The sequence below is a fragment of the Diadema antillarum genome, unplaced genomic scaffold, assembly GCF_040938485.1.
Source record: "Diadema antillarum isolate AM-2024a unplaced genomic scaffold, OU_Dant_1.0 seq00001621_RagTag, whole genome shotgun sequence".
Taxonomy (NCBI): Eukaryota; Metazoa; Echinodermata; class Echinoidea; order Diadematoida; family Diadematidae; genus Diadema; species Diadema antillarum.
In genome coordinates, this window is record NW_027272332.1 from 517285 (window position 1) to 537975 (window position 20691).

Below are 20691 nucleotides of genomic sequence, written 5' to 3' on the forward strand. Positions count from 1 at the left end.
CGTCCTTGGTTACAATCGAACAGTTCAAAGAAGGCAGGCATTATTTTTGTGTCCTGCTTGCTCTATGGAGACGATAAGTTCTTCATGCCTAATTTCTGCCAGGCCCACCTTCCTTTAGCAAGCCCCGCCCACCACTTTAGTCGACGCAGTGAAGATGAATTTCGCCCAGCGAAAGTGAAGGTTAATGAAGATGAATTTTCAAGCAACGTGGTTTATTACGCACGACTCGGCGGATCGTTCTGAAAGGCTTCGTTGTCGATTCCGTTGTGGTATTCTTCCATTGGTATCTCAATCACTTCCGTGTCCTTTCTGTCACGTGACTGGAAAGCCGTAGGCCTTACCTTCTCATCATATTCCCTCCTTGAAACGACACAAAATAACAAGGAATTGATGTTTGTAATGGGATCAATACGCTATTAAAGGACTAGTAATACAGCAGCGAGACAATACGTTACTCAAGAACAACACAACCCGTCTTTATCATCATCTAAGATTGTTATTGTTGTTTGTTCGAGTTGCGGATTTTTTAAATGGATAGTAATTCCTAGATTTGGCAATGATTCAGATTTAAATTGGCAACACATGCTCGGAGATTAAGGTGTTATTGGTTTTTTTCTCTCTCTCTCCCAAACTTAACAATTTTTCTAAATCATTTACTGATATTGCGGCATTTTTTGTTGAATACATGTATATTCAGTTACATCTACTGTTTTCCCAATATGATTCGTGCAGTGAGGTTTAAATTTGCCGATTTAAAGGCAACAAGGTGATCATTTCCGCAACAGGATTTCTCTCTGCTTTAACTTGACGGTTAAACCTTTGCATAACATTTCTTCAATGAATGGTTGTCAGTGACTTACGTTCCGAATAGCTCGCCCTCCTCGATGGTCTCCGGTAGTTCCTTGCCCTTGGTCTCGGGTAAAAGCAAGGACAGGAAGCCCGCTAAGACAGTGGAGACACCGAAGACAATTTGAGGGGCGGGTGTGTAGTAATCCCCTAGGATTAGGATCAGAGGGGACATGATCGCCCCCACGCGAGCCATCATGGAACATAGGCCCATTCCAACGCTCCTATTGCGAAAGAAGATGAAACAAGTTGTAACCGAATAACCGAATGGTGATGAACGTCTTGTTTTGGCAATGGTTCCATATGACATTTGCTCCTGTGACAACACTGCTCCCATGAAATATCTGTACACTAAGCCAAACACAGAGTCTACCCACAAACATAACCCTAATCCTAATCTTAATCCTCACATCAAGTTAAACCTAAAACCTATCACAACCCTAACTCGAAACCTAAGTCCTCGGAGAAAAGAAGACCAGAGCAATTGTAGCAGGAGCAAATGTCGCGTCACCGTTGACAACATCTTCAGTGACCGCTTGTCCTCCCAAAAGGGTAGGCCTATGCCGTCCTTATTACTCCAGTATCATGAGACATTTGGGTTTAAAAAGGAGTAGGAGGAACCAAACTTGGATATGGAATGACGTCATGGATGGTACAGCTTGTCCTCGAATACGAGCACCAAGCAAGATTGGAAGTCGGTATGTTCTTTTTGAGGGGTGACGAGCCTTACACCACAGTGCTCCCATCGAAGAATAACCACAGGGAATCAAAAGTTATATGAGGTACCGTGTTAGTTTTGGTTTTGTTTCGTTTGTATATTCCGTCACGCTTTTTCGTTTTGGTTCAGTTTGCTTAAAAAGTCGTAGGTTTGTAGCTGGAGCGCGAAAAATGGCACTACACTTAAATTGTGGTTTCATCAGATTGTAAGTCTACTCGAATCTATTGGATGCATTTGTACCCCCTGTGAACAATAGATTTATACTTTTTTTAACGAGATTGAGTTATAAGTCGGTAGGCCTATCAGACAGAATTAACTAAGGGTACAAATGGAAAGTTAAAGAAGATTAGTACAACGCGAAATCGATCAAAGCAATCACATTGTCTTACCTCACAGGAGTTGGGAAGCATTCTGCAGAGTAGACGTAAACGATTCCAACAGCCCCTGACACGGCGCACTTTCCAATCATTACAACAACTACGTTCCATATTCCACGTGCTGGAAAACGATGAACAAGAATGATGAAAACAAAATGATGATGATGATGATGATGACGATGAGGAGGAGGAGGAGGAGGAGGAAAAGGGAAAATAGGAAGAATTAAGATCATGTAGGTAAAAGTTAGGCTGAGCGAACTTTGTCTCAAAATTACTGCAAATGATTAGCGTGAGATAACAACAAAACAGTGCCTAATTTGACAAAAATGGGTAAACCTACTGTACTAAAAAACTGCCCTAGCACAACTGAATAAACCTGCAAGAAATCTGAACGTAAAGCAAATCAACTACAAAAATAAGCAATAAAAAAGCAACAAACGAACAAGCTTACACGTGTGCAAGCTGCGTGAGGGCCCATTTTACGTACGTATGAAGATGTTGACGAGACACGCTATGCCGCCGATGAGGACGAAGGAAGCTAGGCTGGGTCGCCGGCCGAAGATCTGGATAGCGATGATGGCCAACACGTAGCCGGGAATTTCCGCGGCGCCAGAAACAAAGAAGCTGATGTAAGCATTCACACCCAGGTCACTGCTGCCGTACGTCAATCCGTAGTACACCATAGTAACCACCATCCTGTTTCGCAACGTGTGAGAATTATTTCTCGATTATCACTCAAGACAAGATTCGTTACTTATTCACGATTCCCATCGTGTGCATTAAATTTCTCAGACCTGCACAGCCACATGGCTGTGAATTGATAAAATTGTTTATCACATGGGTTATCTCACTAACATTGATTGCTTTTTAATATCTTGGCTCCTCCGTGTTATCATATTGACATTGTCGCATCGTCGATTTGTATGCTTTGTGTCACTACCACACAAACAGGACATGGTGGTTCTAGCATACCTTGCCCGTTTACATCAACGCTGATAGGCCTACATTGGATGGTATCGACATTTATTGTTTATATTTTTATTCAGAATCTGAGGTAAGGTGAACAATAGACGTCAAGCACCTTCCACGGTGCACTTTAGTGGCAACAAACAACAACTCGTCATCAAGTGGATGAACATATTCGTCTCCTCGGCATTAAAGGACAAGTTCACCTTAATATGGATTGAGTGAGTGCAGTAATATTGATAGAACACATTAGTGAAAGTTTGAGAAACATCAGACCTTTCTGTCTAAAGTTATGCATTTTTGAAGTCTCAGCCTAGTGCTGCTATCGCTGGATGAAAAGACTACTACAGCTTGTGATGTCACACAGTCACATGTGTAGAACGGGGTGCTGTTCGTTATTCCGAAGGTTCGCTATTCCGAAGGTTCGTTGTTCCGAAGGGTCGTTAATCCGAAACACGCAAATTCCTTATACCTAGAGGTTCGTTAATCCGAAAATGAAAAAGGGTTCGTTAATCCGAAAATTTGTGGCGTTATTCCGAAGGTTCGTTATTCCGAAGATCGTTTAATCCGAAAATAAAATTCGGAACAATGAACCTTCGGAATAACGAATCTTAGGAATAAAGAGCCTTCGGAATAACGAACCTTCGGAATAACGAGCTGTAACCGAACGATGTAAAGAAAATAATCTTATGAAGAAAATTTAACATATTTAAACTTTGCTCGCATAATAAATGAGCACTTGACCTGCCTCTTTCAGAAGGCAGGAGGAATAATATATCATTTAATATACGTCAATAACAAGTCAAGGATATGTGTGCTTTATCAAAAAGAAAAAGAATATTTTATGAAATTGTCTTTTATATCGTTGCATGTGACATCAAAAACTGCAGAAGTCTTCTCATCCAGCAGCTAATGACTGCGCAGGAACTTAAAAAAATTATAACTTTTGAACGGATTGTCCAATTTTCCGTAAATTTTCACTGACATGGTCTTCTAATATTGCTGCATTCACTTAATTCACACGTAGCTCCTATATGACGCTGAACTTGTCTTTTTACACAGATAATTTACATATTCTGAAATCAACAAAAAAGTTTAAGTAACTTTCCTTTTGATAACTATGAAAGATATAAACAACATCAACGATGCGAATAAGCACGGAAGGATTATCAGTGATTCATTCGATGCTTATTTCATACGTCGATGTAGGGTAATTTGTCAATCAGATACAGTGAAAAAAAAAGAACGTGATGCAAAAATTTAATTACTTTGAACAGCGTCGTAGTAGATGGCAAAAGTGAAAGCCAAACTTTGTAATAATTACGGATTTTAGAGACAAGCTTGGAGGCAAAAAAAAATATTAAAAGAGAGTAATCATGGTTCAAGTTGTTATCATTATTAACATTCTATTTTACATAATTATTGTTTACACTACCACTAATAGTCCATTACAGTCACACCTGTCTATAGCGGCCACCCAAGGGAGACGGGAAAATGGCCGTTATAGACAGGTGGCCGCTATAGACAGGTAATCCAACTTTGTGTGCATTGCTTACATGTACACGTGTCATCGTTGTATCCTTACACGTACATGTAATGTAAATGTACGTCTGTATACGTATGTGTTAGACAGGTGGCCGCTATACACAGAGTCTTTAACACTGCTTTTCTCTCGGGGGATTTTTTTTCAGTGGCCGCTATAGACAGGTTGCCGCCAAGGCAGGCTTGACTGTATGTTGACAATTAATAGATGAATGCATTTCTTATCTCATGCAGTTATTCAATGCATTGACCGAGGTCAGCGATGACAAACTGACCAGTTGTAGACGAAGTTGATCGTCCGGCGGCGCAGGATCGGTGTCCGGAACAAGTCTAGGACCGACGGTTTGGAGTCTGACCTTGTGGCCTCCTGAACAACAATAACAACAACAAGAACAACGATTGGTCAGATGACCAATGCACTTCACACTAGCTTGGTTTCTTTTCTGTTTTTGTTTGTTTGTGTGGTTTTTTTTTTGTCCGAGTTTGCGTAGGTACTGTAATCGATCCCCATACCATGTGTTCATTTTAATTCCCTTAACTTTACAAATTCTCACGTAAAAGTAAAACTTCATTTGTTCGATGATGAAGATTATCACCCTTTCGTCATATTTCTATGTTGTTGTTGCTTTTTCTTAAAGTGTATGATACTTTTTATATGAAAAAAGGCATACTCTAAAATTATTTCTCGTAAGGAAGGTCCTCCTGTTAAAGCAGTCGAGCAGAACTCTGATCATGGCACAATTATCATGTAAGAATTATTAATAGCATGCCGACATATTTCGCCGGTTCTCAAAACTTCTCCATAGCGGGATTCGATTGATATTTTAGGTTGATGCACTCTGGCTTGCTAGAGAAGCTCAAGCTCTGTGGAAGACCTATACTCTGGGAAGTTCTACACAAACAGACGTTAGAAATACCCCTTCACTGACTGATGGACTAAGACTTGGGTAAAGCCCGAGAACAGGTCGTTTTTTCTTCTCTCGTTTTGTTTTTCACGTGTAAATCCACACTGCGTTCTGGAACTCACACTCAGATGTGCACTCAGTTCAATTCAGTTCAATTTATCTCAAACAAAAAACCAAACAGTATATATGGAATTAGATAAATCATTGTTCCATAAAAATACACAAATTACATATGAATGATTGTTTTTTTTTTTGCACTCATTGCTAATAGGCCTACCCCAAGTCATCTAAGTAATCGTGTTTATCAGCGATACAACAAAGCACTCTAAATAAGGTGGAGGGGAAGAAAAAAGAACGAATAGAGAAGAGGTATATAAAAAGGATGAAGAAAAGTAGGAAGTATTCAATAGTGGTGCGACATACTGCGGTAGTATGAGGCGGCTAGGAAATCTACCATGTTCTGGTTACTATAGCAACCATTGTGCCACATCATTACTTGTTCCTTCAACTCCGCTTCGGTGAACACCGGATCTGGTAGTTTGGTCCTGTTTATTTTGGCCACGTGCTGAATAACCTCTTCCGCCTTTTTTGACTTTCCCTGTGAAACGAGCCATCTTGCTGATTCAGGGATGAATCTACAGCAAAGAACGTTCCAAATATGCATCAAAGACATGTAATGTAGGTCTTGATAGAAGATATAGGTAGAGATATAGATAGATATAATGATAAATACGCACACACACACACACACAAACATACATGCAAGCATGGGTACACGAGTATAGGTATAGGATATCGACTGAATTAGATAATATGACTATAAGATGCAGACATTCTGTAGAAACAGAAGAATATATGGAGGTAAGGATTTTACAATTTCTTTAATTGGATAACCAAATCGTCTTGTATTACTTCACCTAAGGAATACAGCATTTCTTTTTTTTTATATTAGTGCATTAGGTGGTTTAAATACAAAATGAAAAAAAAATCCTACAAAAATGGGTCTTTCGAATATCATGCAAAGAAATGATGATCAATGATTATTATTAATTCAATTATTATTCATGACAACAGTTTCTACTTTTCATTACCATCATTTCCATCTGTGGTGCATTCACAATGATTCATAATGGCTTTGCCATATTCGGATTAAAGGTATTGTTTACCATTGGGAACAGTGATTTGATGTGATTTTGGGATTTAAAATGTCGAGTTATCACATTTGATGCATATGTGTAGGTCAGTTGTATAACAAAAACATCCTACTATATAAAAAATCGCAATAAACCCGAAAATATGAAAGGAGGAGATATCACTATTTTTCTCAATAAACCATAACTGTAGACAGTTTGTTCTAGAAACAATTTTATTGTAACTATACTGTTCACATTAACATTATTTAACAACACTTCACATTGATTATACTGATTAACACTTTTACACTTAATAGTTGTTTCTATCCTTAACTCACATTTTAGAACTATTTTTATTTTTGAAGCATAAATAAAGATAATAAAAGTTGTTATAACTACTGTTCACATTTCGTATATTTAGCAATACTCAACATTGATTATACTGATTAGCATTTTTTTTTACATTGGTTGTTTTTATCCCTGACTCACATATTAGAACTATTTTGAAGTACTTAACCTGGGTTTTTGTTTCATCTGCAAATGGTAAATAATGCCTTGAATATCTTCGACTTACGGGACGAATATAAAGAATGTGTAGAGAGGTGCCGAGACGACAATCTGCAGTGTTTTCCAATACCGCACAAAAAAGGCCAGGAGAGCAAGAATCATGAACCCGAAAGCGTAGAAAATTCGAATGGAAATTCCGGTCACCGTCCGCCATTTTGGTCCTACAAATTCTACAACTTTGAAGGGAAAAGAAACAAACAAACAACAATCCGCAACAACGTTTCACTTGAATTCATTCTCTCTTCAACACAAACTTTGTTTATAGGGTGTATCTAATAATGTTGCTATTAAAAAGGTAAAGAATGAGGGTTAGAATGGTACTCAGAAACATTATAGAATGCCTGTTCATCCATTAGCTTTTCATAACAGTAGTGGATGCTTTGATCGGCGTTTCTCTAGAAAATATGTTTTCTTCTTCACAGTTTATCCAAACGGTAGACGTTTATGTTCAGAAGTGGAACTGGAGATGTATTTTGTATCACGTAAATTTTTCTTCATTCTGCCTTTTCAACTGTAAGTAATGATTTGAAAATTGTTTGGAACGGAGTTGACAGGAACAAGGGAAATATGATTGGACTTGATACATTTTAGAATTGAGAGAGATATTAACTTTTCTTGAAAGAAAAGCTAGAAAACATAAAGCAATGCGCTATCTTCACAGATTGGCTGTGGATAAACCCACCAAGTGAGATGGGGGGGGGGGGGGAGCTCACAGTTTTTTGTGTTTGCTATCTAATGAACATTCACTTGGAGCGATTCCCGTAAGTGTGGTAGCATCGTCGTATCAAACTTTTACTACATTTGTGCATACCTATGATGAAGCCAATCAGTAGCACAGCCCTGTTTCCAGCCGCTTGGATGAATTTGAAGACCAAGTAGGCCCAATAATTTGGAGAAAAGGCAACGAGTACTCCAAAAGTTGCCTGGATAAAGATAGCCATGAACAGCGACGGACGGCGCCCAATTCTGTATTCAAAATTAATTGGTAAACATATTTTTTTCACACACTACGTATATTTATCACCCTTAAATTTCCATTAGTCATGTCTAAAAAGAAAACGAAAAAACATTTCAATTCTTCTACTTTAAAAACATTAGGATAAATATATTGTAATTCATAGATGCATAAATCCACGTTCATGCTACTCTATTTTCACTCGATTTTGATCAAATTTTCACTGTTGTGCTTGTAAATTTCCTCATTCTTTTCAGTGTAGCTTTTAACTGACCAGGAATTGTCCGTTTGAAATATATTTCAGTTTATTTGAGCCATGCTATATTTCATTGACATGTATTCTTAGGGCGCAAAAACAAATAAACGCAACTTCCTTAGCCCGGAAGGTCCCACTTGAATGGTAATTCCGTAAATGTCCCATCCTGTTTGTTGAAATATTTTTACTTTGTTGCCATTGCAAAGTCTGCTCTGTTTTCTCGTAATACGATTATCCGTACATACACTCTGTATCTGATACTTATCAACACTTGTACCGCTTTCAAATTGTTCAGCAATTTGAATTGAGAAATGTATACTTTCTATAATACAGGGCCACGCCATGGGGGGGGGGGGGGTGGCGTGTTTTTTTTTTGTGCAGAAAATATAGGGTCGGACTTTTTTGGGCCCTCACTTTTTTATTCAGGAAATATTGGGTCTTGACTTTGTGTGTGTGTGTTTTTTTTTTATTTGTTTCGCTTTGCTGTTTTGTTTTGTTATGTTTTTTGTGTTTGTTTTTGTGTTTGTTTTTTGCTTGTCAGGCGATTTTGGTAGAGAAGTGGCAGCAAAACGTCCACTTTATCTATCCTGACAACAAATCGACGTCCCTGTTCCAAATAAGTCGGTCCCCTCATTTTGAAAAACGTAGCGCCGGCCCTGATAATGTCTTACATTTTGTTTGACGGAAATGAAATATAACTGAATTGAAAAAAAAAAAGTGTCCTGAAGTTAACTGAGCAATATTGTTTACTCATACATTGGGGGTTCATAATTGTATCTTGTACTACATCAGTGCCACTAGTAGCAATTTTTTTACATTCAAGTGATCTAAGCTGCATACCTATCTGCAAGATATCCGAAGAACATTGATCCAAACAAGTAGCCGCCGTACAAGACAGACTGGGCGTAGTCAGGGTAGTTCCTCTTATCACAAACAAGATCCCACTGCAATCGAGATTGATGTAAGCTTGTATGAGAGATAAACATTTCCAAACACTAGGCAATTGCTACTACACAAAACCTTTTAACTGTCAAAGCATTCTTAGACCTCGACATTACAGGTAAGACGTATAGTTCGATTTCAACTCATTGTCAACTTCTTCATTTCTTGACTGTAAACAACAGTAATATTTTTGATTATTTGTACTCAGCTTTGAAATCTGCAACTAAGTTAAGCTAACGTCAGTTAATGAAAACAGGGTTCCACACTCACTTCTCTTTCGTCTGGTGGCCAGTTCGGGAAATATTTAAATATGAAACATTGGTAGCCCGACAAAGATATTTAGTGACCCGAAATAAAAGAAAAAGTAAAAATCCATTTTGAATCTTAGTTGCCCAATAGCTCCGCCTAAAGATAAATTTGGTGCCCCGGCACCACTAATATCGAGGCCTCTATGAATATAACTTTGAATACAGCTTTAGGGGGACACTGCATGCTTATTATCTAAATATCTCATTAACGTTTTCAACTATATTTTATCCAATTCAATCCATGCTTTTATGCTGGCAATTTTTAATACACATTTCCATACTGTGTCTCCCTAAAGCTGGATGCAGAGTTGTATATTATGTATATAGATAATAATTACATGTATATTATATGTATATTATATATATATATATATATCACATATCATATATATCTTATTTATGGTAAAGTGTAATTCCCCACGCGGGATGAGGGTGTAAAGATGACAAGCACGACTTCTCTAAACTTTACTCTTTTGATCTCAAGACCTTGCTTGTATGTATATAGTATACTTTACAAAGTCATCATTACAACAGGTTTTATTGAGGTCAACATGAACAAGAAAATCTGATACCCTCATTTAAACTATTTTATGGCATCGCACTCTCTTTCTCTCTCTCCCTCTCTCCCTCTGTCGTTTGTCATTGTCACACTCAAATGTTGTCTTTATGACATTTCTAAATCTAAATTTTAGTTCATGACGAAATGTTATTACTTGACTAACACGGAGCAAACCGCAACGTTTACCACTAACTTTTACCAAAATCATCAAATGTCACATTTTGTTGAACCGAAAAATATAGAAAGAAAGAAAGTATAACAACTTTATGAAACTTCAAAACAATAGTGAATTATGAGGATTAAGTGGAAATTGGCAGGTATCATAAAGGGCTTCCGCACCAAGTAGGCGCCTAGGCCTATTGTGGCTAAATTCACTACATTCAATTGAGGCATAAGCTAGATTTTGTTTTCTATGACACCACGAAAGTCATATTCATTAAGTAGATGTTATTTAACATAGGGTTATATACCCAATTATATTCTAGATAATTAAATTTGGTCCTAAACTTTGGCAGTGAGAGATGAAGAAAAAGGGAGTGCATGTGTTTGTGACCATCCGCAAACAAAAATCTCAGTGATCATAGCTAATTTTACACTTTACATCCATCACGATCGATGACTTGATTTCACTCGTGTCGTGCAGCCATCCATCCAGGCATGGGAGTGGGCTCTTCGTTCCGTTTTGAGAGCCATCGTAAGACGGATAGAACTGGTCACCTGACAGTAAAACAGAAGGAATTACGTTACATGATAAACACGAGGAAACCTTGACGAGGGTGTCCTATGATAGTAACTACAGAAAGGCATTTATGTTAACATGACATGCTTAATTCAAATTTGTAAATGTATGCCTATATTTTGATCAGTGATATGTTTATAATCTATCATCATCAGGGGTAGCCATGGAATTTGAAACAAAGAGCAAAGTGGTACACCCAAAATTTCAGATGCACGTCACGAGACCAACACCCATGAGTCATACAGCCCATGAGTCATTCAGTTCACAAGTCATGCAGCCCATTAGTTCGACACTAAGCTAACAAGGCCCACGAGACCGACACATTAAGCCCCCTGTTGTATCTGTCGAACTCGGGGGCTGTCTTTACCTGGTGTCGAACTCATGGGCTTTATTTGTCTAGTGTCGAACTCGTGGGCTGTATGACTCGTGAGCTGTATGACTCATGGACCTGTTTTCAATGTCGAACTCGTGGGCTGTATGACTCATGGGTGTCAGTCTAGTGGGATGACCCCAAAATTTCATGCCATGCATAGTATTCATGATCCATCGACATAGCCAGCTCTAACTCACCATGATTATGAGAAATGAAACATGACTTACAAGTGTCATTGGAAATGACAATGAGGGCAATTAGTTATTCCACTACACGTCGTCGTTTTTTATGTGTTTGATCTTACATCTGCAAAACTGTACCAAACAAACATTTACCGTCGTTGCAGCTTTCTCGTGCATGATCGTGTGAGCACATAAATCATGTACGATCACGTGATCACGTGATCACATGAGCACATGTCGGGGCTCACTCCCCAGCTGTTTGCTGGAAAGACCTTTCTACGTGCAAGCACCCGCTATCTTGATATCACAGTTTGCGTAGCTATTACGCTTGGGATTTTTAGGTCAATTGGGGTTAATAAAAATTCAGAAGGATGACTCATTGCCCATAAACATTCTCAAAGGTTAATTAATAGATTTACCCCTTGTGTTTTCCATTGTGTAGATTCTACTGAACTATTAGCATACATTGTTATCCTATCCACATAGCAAATCTTGATGCATTGTTTCAATGTTTGTTTGAAATGCGTATTCTCTTGCTTGTACTGGACACTGCCTGATATCTATTAGCTATTGTTAAATAAAGTGCTGTATTTTCTTGATCAATGTTTGGTTATTTGTGTTTTTACTCCTCTCGGCACTCCTTGGCACATAACTTGCTGAAATTCAAATGATGCTTTCGCTTCGAAGATGATTATGAAAAATCCTAAAAACTTTAAAAAGAAAATATGAATCACCTGTAACGTTGTACATGCTGCACTCGTCGTAAACTGCCTCGCCGTCCTCATAAGTGACGGGGATGCTGCTGTCTTTCTTCGCCTGTTCGCAGGCCGAGTCGGTCAGGTTCCAATCCCTACAGTTCTCGTCCTCCCAGTATGAAACCTTAATTCAGGAAATTAACATTCAGCAACTCCATAAATACAGTAATCCTGCAGAAAACTAGTCGACTATGTTTATTCATTTGTTCTTTTTGTCAGAGTTGATTTTTTTTTTCAAATAGTGTGCAGTTGGTGTATAGGGCCTATATGTTAAAGTATCGTCTTAAACATGGTCAACGACAATCACATATAAGACTTGAATTTCTGGTTAAAGAGTTTTCGAAGAATACTATTAGATATATTTCAATATCTGTACTCAAGGACAATGTAGTACATCATACAATAGATATTTGGGATGGCGAGGATTGACAATGCTCAAATGACTACTATCTTTCTGAATAAAAGCTTTTTACCTAAACTAAAGACTTTCAAATGAACCAATTCCCATCTGCAGTCATCACATTTTTTTTTTTATAAATTCTTCTCGAACAATACAACGCATATTTGACAATGATTTTTAACCCATGACGGATTCATGCATTTGGAAAACATTCTGTCAAGGTCGTCTAAACTTTCCACTATTCCAGAACACACACTCCCTCAAAAGACAAACCAACAAACAAATCAAATAAGGCACTAACTGAAGTTTACCGTCATCCTTTCGACATTTATTTATCGCGATGATACTCTTTTTTTTTCTCACTTTTTTCTCTTTCTTCCCATTTCTGTTACATTTGCTGACATCAGAACCATGTTACTCTCCTGAAGTTTCCTCGGATAACTTTCTATCTTCCTTGGATAACGTTTAATTTTTCTCTCAGTCACATGATATATGTTTATTGTAGAACATAATATTCCTCCCGTGTCGTTTTTGTTTTGTTTTCTTTTGTTTGTTTGTTTGTTTGTTGTTGTTGTTGTTTTTTTTTTTTTGGGGGGGGGGGAGGTCACAATTTTATTGTCGTATATAGATCCAAACTCCTAAACACTGCATACTGCATACCATCGCCTATCTTCTCTCAACTTTTCCCTATTCAGGTATCCCCATAATTCTTTGTCCTTTAATTTTGTTTCTGTCTTATTATATTCCCCTCGTGTTGTACTCCTCGGCTAAATGATATTGAAACTGCTCTGAAGTTGAGATTGTTTATCTAAGTGTATTTGTTTTGTTCCTTTGGTTCCAGTTTAGAAATAAGGGAGAATTATAAAAACATCACAAAATAAAACGAAACGCAAAAGAAAACATGAAATATTTCCAAGAGGCCGTTATCCCAGTCAATTGAATTGCTTAACGATAACGGTTTCCTCCACCTGTTACGTGTGATAGAAACGTGTTATATCTATTTCTTTTGAGTACATTTGTTCATAATGAAGAGTTTGTTTGCAAAAACCGATAAGTCCATATTTGCCAAATGGAGATATTTGCGATTCAAGGTCAAGAAAAATATAGAGAATAATAAGAAAATTTTTGCTTCTTTTGACCATAACTTCAAAAATATACCTTTATATATAGTGACCAATATATCATTTAAAAGGTATTATTTTGTACTTTATGACAGAGATCGTACTTCAAAATCTTCAAAAATGGACTTATCGGTTTTTGCAAACAAACCCTTCATATCATAATGTGACAATAATTGATATTATCTGAGTGATTCCATTTGTACAAGTAAAGAAATTAAACTAGCTGAAGCTGAAACTGAAATGAGCATTGCCTATTCTCATCATTCAATTTGTCTTTCCTCTGTATATGTTTCTATATCTTAATCTGTTCTCGCATATACATACAAAAAGAAAATAATCAGAAACAAAACCGCAGCATCTCCCACAACAAAATCGAATTTCCGGGGTCACAAGACAAGGGACCCACAAGTCATACAGCCCACGAGTTCGACATTGAAAACAGGTCCATGAGTCATACAGCTCACGAGTCATACAACCCATGAGTTCGGCTCTAAATAAGTAAAAACAGCCCACGAGCTCGACAGGTACAACACGGGACTTAATGTGTCGGTCTAATGCTTAGTGTCAAACTCATGGGCTAAATTACTCGTGAGCTGTATAACTCGTGGACTGTATTACTCATGGGCTGTATGACTCGTGAGCTGTACAACTCATGAGTTGTATAACTCGTGGGCTGTATGACTCATGGGTGTCGGTCTTGTGACGTGCCCCCGAATTTCCAGAGCAGCTCACCTTGCACCAGTGATCCGTTGGTTCCCCGACAAAGACTTGGATCATGGAGTGGAAAGCTGAGGGGGCGGCCAGGAGGGCGACCAGTAGACAGACGCGGTGCTGGAAGGGGCCGAATGACCCCACTTTCTCTAGAAGGTCATCGAACCTCATCTTGTTGTTGTTTTTATTGTTGTTTTTATTTCTCCTCTCCTCACGTCACCACTATTTGCGGTCCGTCCAGACGATCTCAAAAGTGATACGATTTGCATAGTATTGTCATGGTTATTGAAATGCGTGTTTCTTTAGCACGAGAAAAAGCTCGTAGCCCCAACCACGACAACGGACACCTCTTGCACTTTTTAATTTTATATTGCTCCGTATACATATATATATATATATATATATATACACTTTCAAACCTCACTTTCGGATCACCAAATCTACATAAGGCGCTGTAATTGCGAAAAGAAATGACTCCAATACAGACAGGGTTACCCGTTGATAATACGATGATTCCAAGAGAAGAAGCCCCCCCCCCCCCCCTACCACAAACAACTGCTACTTTTATACCCGGGTGTCCCAAAAAAAGCGGAACGGTGGATTTTCAGTACCTTGCGTTCTAAAAGTGATATATTTTTTGACATTATTAGAAAGAGCATCTTCCGCAGAAGACCATGATACCAAAATCATTAAATTTGGTTCAGACCTTTTTATTCTACGCCAATTTCTGTAAATGCAGTCATTTTCAATTTTTTGTGACTTATGAGATAATAATTTGGGCGCGACACGCGTTCCATACGGTGAATTGTGTAAGCTCGTTGATCCATGTCAACAAAAGATAACGCTTTCATATTGGGAGCGCACACACACAGACACACACAGACACACACAGACACACACACACACGGTTTTTTCCTGGCCCGTGCCTAATGTGAAAGCTGTATCTTTTGTTGACATGGATCACCGAGCTTACACAATATTCACCGTATGGATCGCGTGTCGCACTCAAATTAACAGCAGTTATAATTAACATTAACAGCAGTTATAATATCAATATTGATGGATTATTTTTAACTGAAGTAAGATTTACTAAATTCTTAGGAATCACAATTGACTCGAGTTTAACTTGGAACGATCACATTCATGATATCCACACGTCTGTCTCAAGAACTGTAGGAATTTTATATCGACTGAAAAACTTCATTTCTCAAAATTCCCTGACTATTCTATACAATGCATTGATCTTACCACATATCACATACTGCAATATCGCTTGGGGAAACTGTGGCTCAACTAAAATTAATCCAATTTTTACTCTCCAAAAACGTGCTGTACGTTTGATTACCAATTCCCGTTACTTATCCCCATCCAATCCCCTATTTCGTCAACTAAAAACATTGAAAATTGAGGATCTTCACACCTTTCAAACTGCTGTTTTTATGTATAAATATACATTTAATTGTCTTCCAAAAATTTTTGATGGCTTCTTCACTCCAAATTTCACCGTTCATTCATATCCAACACGTCAGTCGTCCGATTACCATCTCGAAAACCCCAGAATCATTTTAGCTCAAAAATCATTAAAGCACAATGGACCAGATATTTGGAATTCTTTACCCCCTAATTTAAAACAACGTACGTCGTTGAACATTTTCAAACGAGAACTAAAAAACACCCTCATAATCCAGTATACTTCTGACACATAAATATTCATACCACCTGGTCAACAAACACCCTAAACAATGAGTTCACGGCCATAACTGAAGTAACATTCACCTCATCACACTGATACACAAAATAACACTCAACGTACAAACCAAGATTCATCCCAACACAATGCACACCGCACTGCACCGCACGCCCTTCGCACAATTACTTCCCACTCAGTGAGTGGCAAGATTTTCTTTATGTATCTCTTTACCTGGGGCCATCATCCTCGTCAAGCTTAGCTTATGATGATGGTCCCCTGCATTTCATTTTTATCATTTCCTATTGCTTCCTTTCATATATGATATTCGTTCTTGAAAAAAAAAAAAGAAAATGTATGTAAGATCCAAACGTTACGAATATTATCTGTGTAAATGACTATGTAAGTATCTTGTTGATTTGTTGATTTGTATTGATTTTGAAATGCAGAAATAAAAACTGAACTGAACTGAAACTGAAATTATTATGTCATAAGTCGCAAAAATCCGGCGAAATTTGGCAATGACTGCATTTTCAGAAATTGGCGTAGAATAAAAAGTACTGAACCAAATTTGATGATTTTGGTATCATAGTCTTTTGCTGAAGATGCTCTTTCTAATGATGTCAAAAGATATATAACTTTTAGACCGCAAGGTACTAAAAATCCACCGTTCCGCTTTTTTTGGGACACCCGGTATAGTTCGTAAATTGCCTTTTTTGTCAGCCTTATCCCTGCGTTCTCTACATTTTCAAGCTTGTAACGGTCTTTACAGAGATTGTTTGTATAAATCAAAATGTCATATCAGCCGTGGATGAAAGACGACGTGAAACAATTTTTTACCAAAAGAGGAAACATCTGCTGCTATCTTTTTCCCCTTGACAACTGCATCAATACCGACCGACCTGATGTTAAAAAAATACCTACACTCGCGTTAATTTGTAATATTTTCGATCTTCTTTATGCACCCTTTATTGAACCTATAGGATATGACTTACAAACGTTATATTTACTATTCAATTATAGCAATCATGTCAAATAACTGGTAATGGGAAATACAAACTCCACTGAGATATATCATGTGTGTGTAAGTCTTTTCCTGTCGACAATCAGGTATTATTCATGTCAGATAATATAATTATTCCACGTTTTAATCGACAGAAAGTTATCATTTATATTGTTTGTCTGACAACCACTGATTGATTGTTTTGTTTGTTTCCTTCTGTTTAAATTTACATGCATCATTTGTGTCACAGGAGAAAGTGAGATTTATGTTCGTATATCATTTCACCGTGAAAAAAAGAAATAGATTTGAACTGAAGTGAACTGAACCTCTGATAGTCGAGTTACCCTCATCAAAAACTCGAAAAGTATTGAAAACAATCTGTTAGATATTACTTTGAGATAGGATAATAATTATTGGCAGTGACTGTTCGTCACTGATTACACGTACTGGGAAATTTACAGCGAACAATATTACAGAATGCAGAAAATAATCTGTTGCCCCTAAATAAGGGGTTACAGCTCGTTATTCCGAAGGCTCTTTAATCCGAAGATTCGTCATTCCGAAGGTTCATTATTCCGAATTTCATTTTCGGATTAACGAATCTTCGGAATAACGAACCTTAGGAATAACGCCACAAATGCTCGGATTAACGAATCCTTTTTATCTTCGGATTAACGAACCTATAGGTATAGGGAAGTTGTGTGGTTCGGATTAACGACCCTTCGGAATAAGGAACCTTCGGAATAATGAACAGCACCCAAATATGGGTCAAAATATTGAGCTGACTAATTGATCAGCAGACACTGATGTCGGTCACATGGTGACCTGTAAGTCATCATATGACCGAAAATTGTATCTCTTGCTTTCATAGTCACTATGATTTTCTACCTTGAATAAACAGGGACAAGTACAATGGGATATTAATTGTAGGTCAAAGTATAGTGATTATTATACACTGGCGATTTTTTCTTCAGTGATGATAATTTGAATTGAATTGGATTGATTTAAGTGGCTGCTTAGGAACTAGCAATGAATGCTCGTAAGCAAGCAACTACAGAACCATTGCCTTTAAGTCGTCAAAAGGCACAAGATGACATGATTATAATAATAATAATGACAATAATAATAATAATGATAATAATGATGATACTATAGTAATAGTAATAATAACAATATCAATATAAATGATAATAAACTGATAATTATAATAATGGTAATAATAATAATGATAATAATAATCATGATAATAATAGGATCTTAAGTGCACTTACTAAATTCTTTTCAAGTTCAAGTTGATTTATTTCATTTCCATAAAACAAAGAATTAGAAATACAATGAAACACTCGTACACACAGATGTCAGGAAATCAGTACCACAATGCGATTAACAGAATAACATTGTAAAAAAGATACAGGTAAATTATCAACAGAGATACAAATAACTGTTACGTCACTGTGGTCAATGCATAAACAATTTTGCTGGAAATGGAGAGCAGAGCTTGTAGAATGCAGTCAACTCATAGAGAAAAAAAAAATGAATGCAAAAAAACAACAACAAATTTCCCTAGGAGATAGTGAAAAATAAAAGACAGGCAGAGTAATACACACATACATGCACACATACGGATGCTCATTAACAAACACAAGGCGGCTCTCTTGTAAGGAAAGATTGATGAGAGGATAGAAAGATACAGTAGTTAAGAAGGTACATGTAGTACTAAGTAAGTTTGAGGTGGATAAGGGGGGGGGGGAGGAGGAGAGGGAAATGGTGGGTCATAACCAGGGCACTGGAGGCACAGAAGCACGGGCTCGCTGATGAACAAAGAGAAGTGAGATTAACGAAGCAACAACAATTTTGAAAATCAAAAGTAAAAAAAAAAGAATTAATTATTATGCTGCATACGAAGTTTTTAAATGATTCTTTAACTTTAAAGTAAATGTACTAAAACTTCAAGCTTCTTTTATATTATCATCAAGAGAATTCCAGAATTTTGGTCCAGAAAAGGAGAATAAAGATTTGCAAAAAACCGTCCTAGTCAAAGGCAAGTGATATTCATGGGATTGACGGGTTGGATATGCATGAACAGTTTCATTCTCTAAAAACATGGAATCAAACACAAGGGGGAGAGAATGGTTGGTGAGTTTATACATGAATTGTCCTAACTGCAATCGATAGAGATGATAAATTTTCGAAATATTATTTTCGTGAAATAAATCATTAGTATGACTTCTCCATGATTCATGACAAATGAAACGAAGAGTTTTTTCTATAATAATAATATTCTTTCTGTATAAGTAGAAAAAGTGTTTCCCCATGCGAGTATCCCATAATTTAAGTAAGGTGTTATCAAAGTAGAATATAACATAAAAAGTACATTTTTGGAAGATGAATTTAACTTTGTTTATAATACTTATATTCCTTGAAATAACAGGACATACAAAATCGATATGCAAACCACAGGTAAGTTTATTGTCCAGAATCAAACCTGAAAATTTGTTGGAAGAGACTTCTTCTATGACCGTGTCTTCCAGGAAAATATTTTTCGGTAAATTTTCCAGCGAATTACTGAACAGCATGCATTTAGATTTTTGCAAATTTATTGATAATTTGTTCGCTCTTATCCACTGACGTAACTTTATTAATTCACTGTTTAAAGTATCAATTAATCGATCAGAATCAGATAAAAACACATTATTATCATCCGCAAATAATAAAAAAGAGAGGATGTTTGAAGAATTTGACATAATTATCATTGACATGGAGAATAAATAAAAGGGAACCTAGTAAGCTTCCTTGAGCAACACCACAGCAGTTAACATTTTGCGTAGTCGATGCATGACCGTTGATAAGTACAAATACAAATTGTTTTTGATTAGTAAGGTAACTCCTGAACCACTCCAAGGCCTTTCCTCTGATGCCATGTGATAATTTGTGAAGTAGTATGTTGTGGTCTGTGGTACCAAAGGCCTTGGAGAAGTCCAGGAAGACTCCAATAGTATGATGACATGTATCTATCGCTTTTGAAACCCTGTCAAGGAAGGTAAGGATTGCATGAGATGTGCAATGCTTTTGCCGAAATTCGAATTGATAATCAGAAATTATTTGATGGGTGTCTAAGAACTTCAAAAGCCTGGTGTAAACATCCCTTTCTAATATTTTCGAAACAGAGGTTGGCAGGGATATTGGTCTATAATTGGAGACATCTTCCCTTTCCCCTTTTTTATGGACAGGAATTACTTTGGAGACTTTCATAGCCTAAGGGTCAACACCATTACTTATAGACAAATTAAATACATGTACAAGTGGATCAACAACATAATCAATAGTACTTTTTAAAAGGACATTATCAATGCCGTCATATCCAGATCTTTTTATTTTTTTTAAATTCTGAACTATATCTAATAATTCAATTCTATGCAAAGGTATGAAAAACAATGAGCTAGGATTGGGGACTTCAAAATAATCTTGAAAATTCAGATGAGTATGTGAAAAATTTTGGGCAAGATTACTTCCTATTTGTGAAAAATACTGAGTAAAGATATCAACTATTGAGGAAACATCATCAACAAATAAATCACCATGTTTGATTTATGTAATACGGGGTTTGTCCTTAGTTTTGTTGATAGCCATATTGATAACTTTCCAA

General features: G+C 37.1%; 1 protein-coding gene across 1 annotated transcript; it reads right to left on the reverse strand.

Moving 5' to 3' along the window:
- Nucleotides 1–215: 215 nt before the first annotated feature.
- LOC139711178 (organic cation transporter protein-like) lies at nucleotides 216–14526 on the reverse strand. Its single transcript, XM_071623093.1, has 12 exons — nucleotides 14377–14526; nucleotides 12103–12247; nucleotides 10676–10791; nucleotides 9106–9209; nucleotides 7866–8020; nucleotides 7062–7230; nucleotides 5851–5989; nucleotides 4725–4816; nucleotides 2429–2637; nucleotides 1954–2062; nucleotides 861–1070; nucleotides 216–360 (listed from the first exon to the last, which is right to left on the reverse strand). Exons 1-12 carry the CDS (start codon nucleotides 14524–14526, stop codon nucleotides 216–218), a joined length of 1743 nt encoding a protein of 580 aa, XP_071479194.1.
- Nucleotides 14527–20691: the final 6165 nt, after the last annotated feature.

Coding starts and splice junctions, on each gene's coding strand:
- LOC139711178 (XM_071623093.1), bottom strand. CDS start 14,526: ATGAGGTTCGATGACCTTCTAGAGAAAGTGGGGTCATTCGGCCCCTTC. Junction 2,063..2,428: donor TCTCGTCAACATCTTCATAC/GTACGTAAAATG, acceptor ATCGTTTTCCAG/CACGTGGAATATGGAACGTA. Junction 361..860: donor GAGGGCGAGCTATTCGGAAC/GTAAGTCACTGA, acceptor TGTCGTTTCAAG/GAGGGAATATGATGAGAAGG.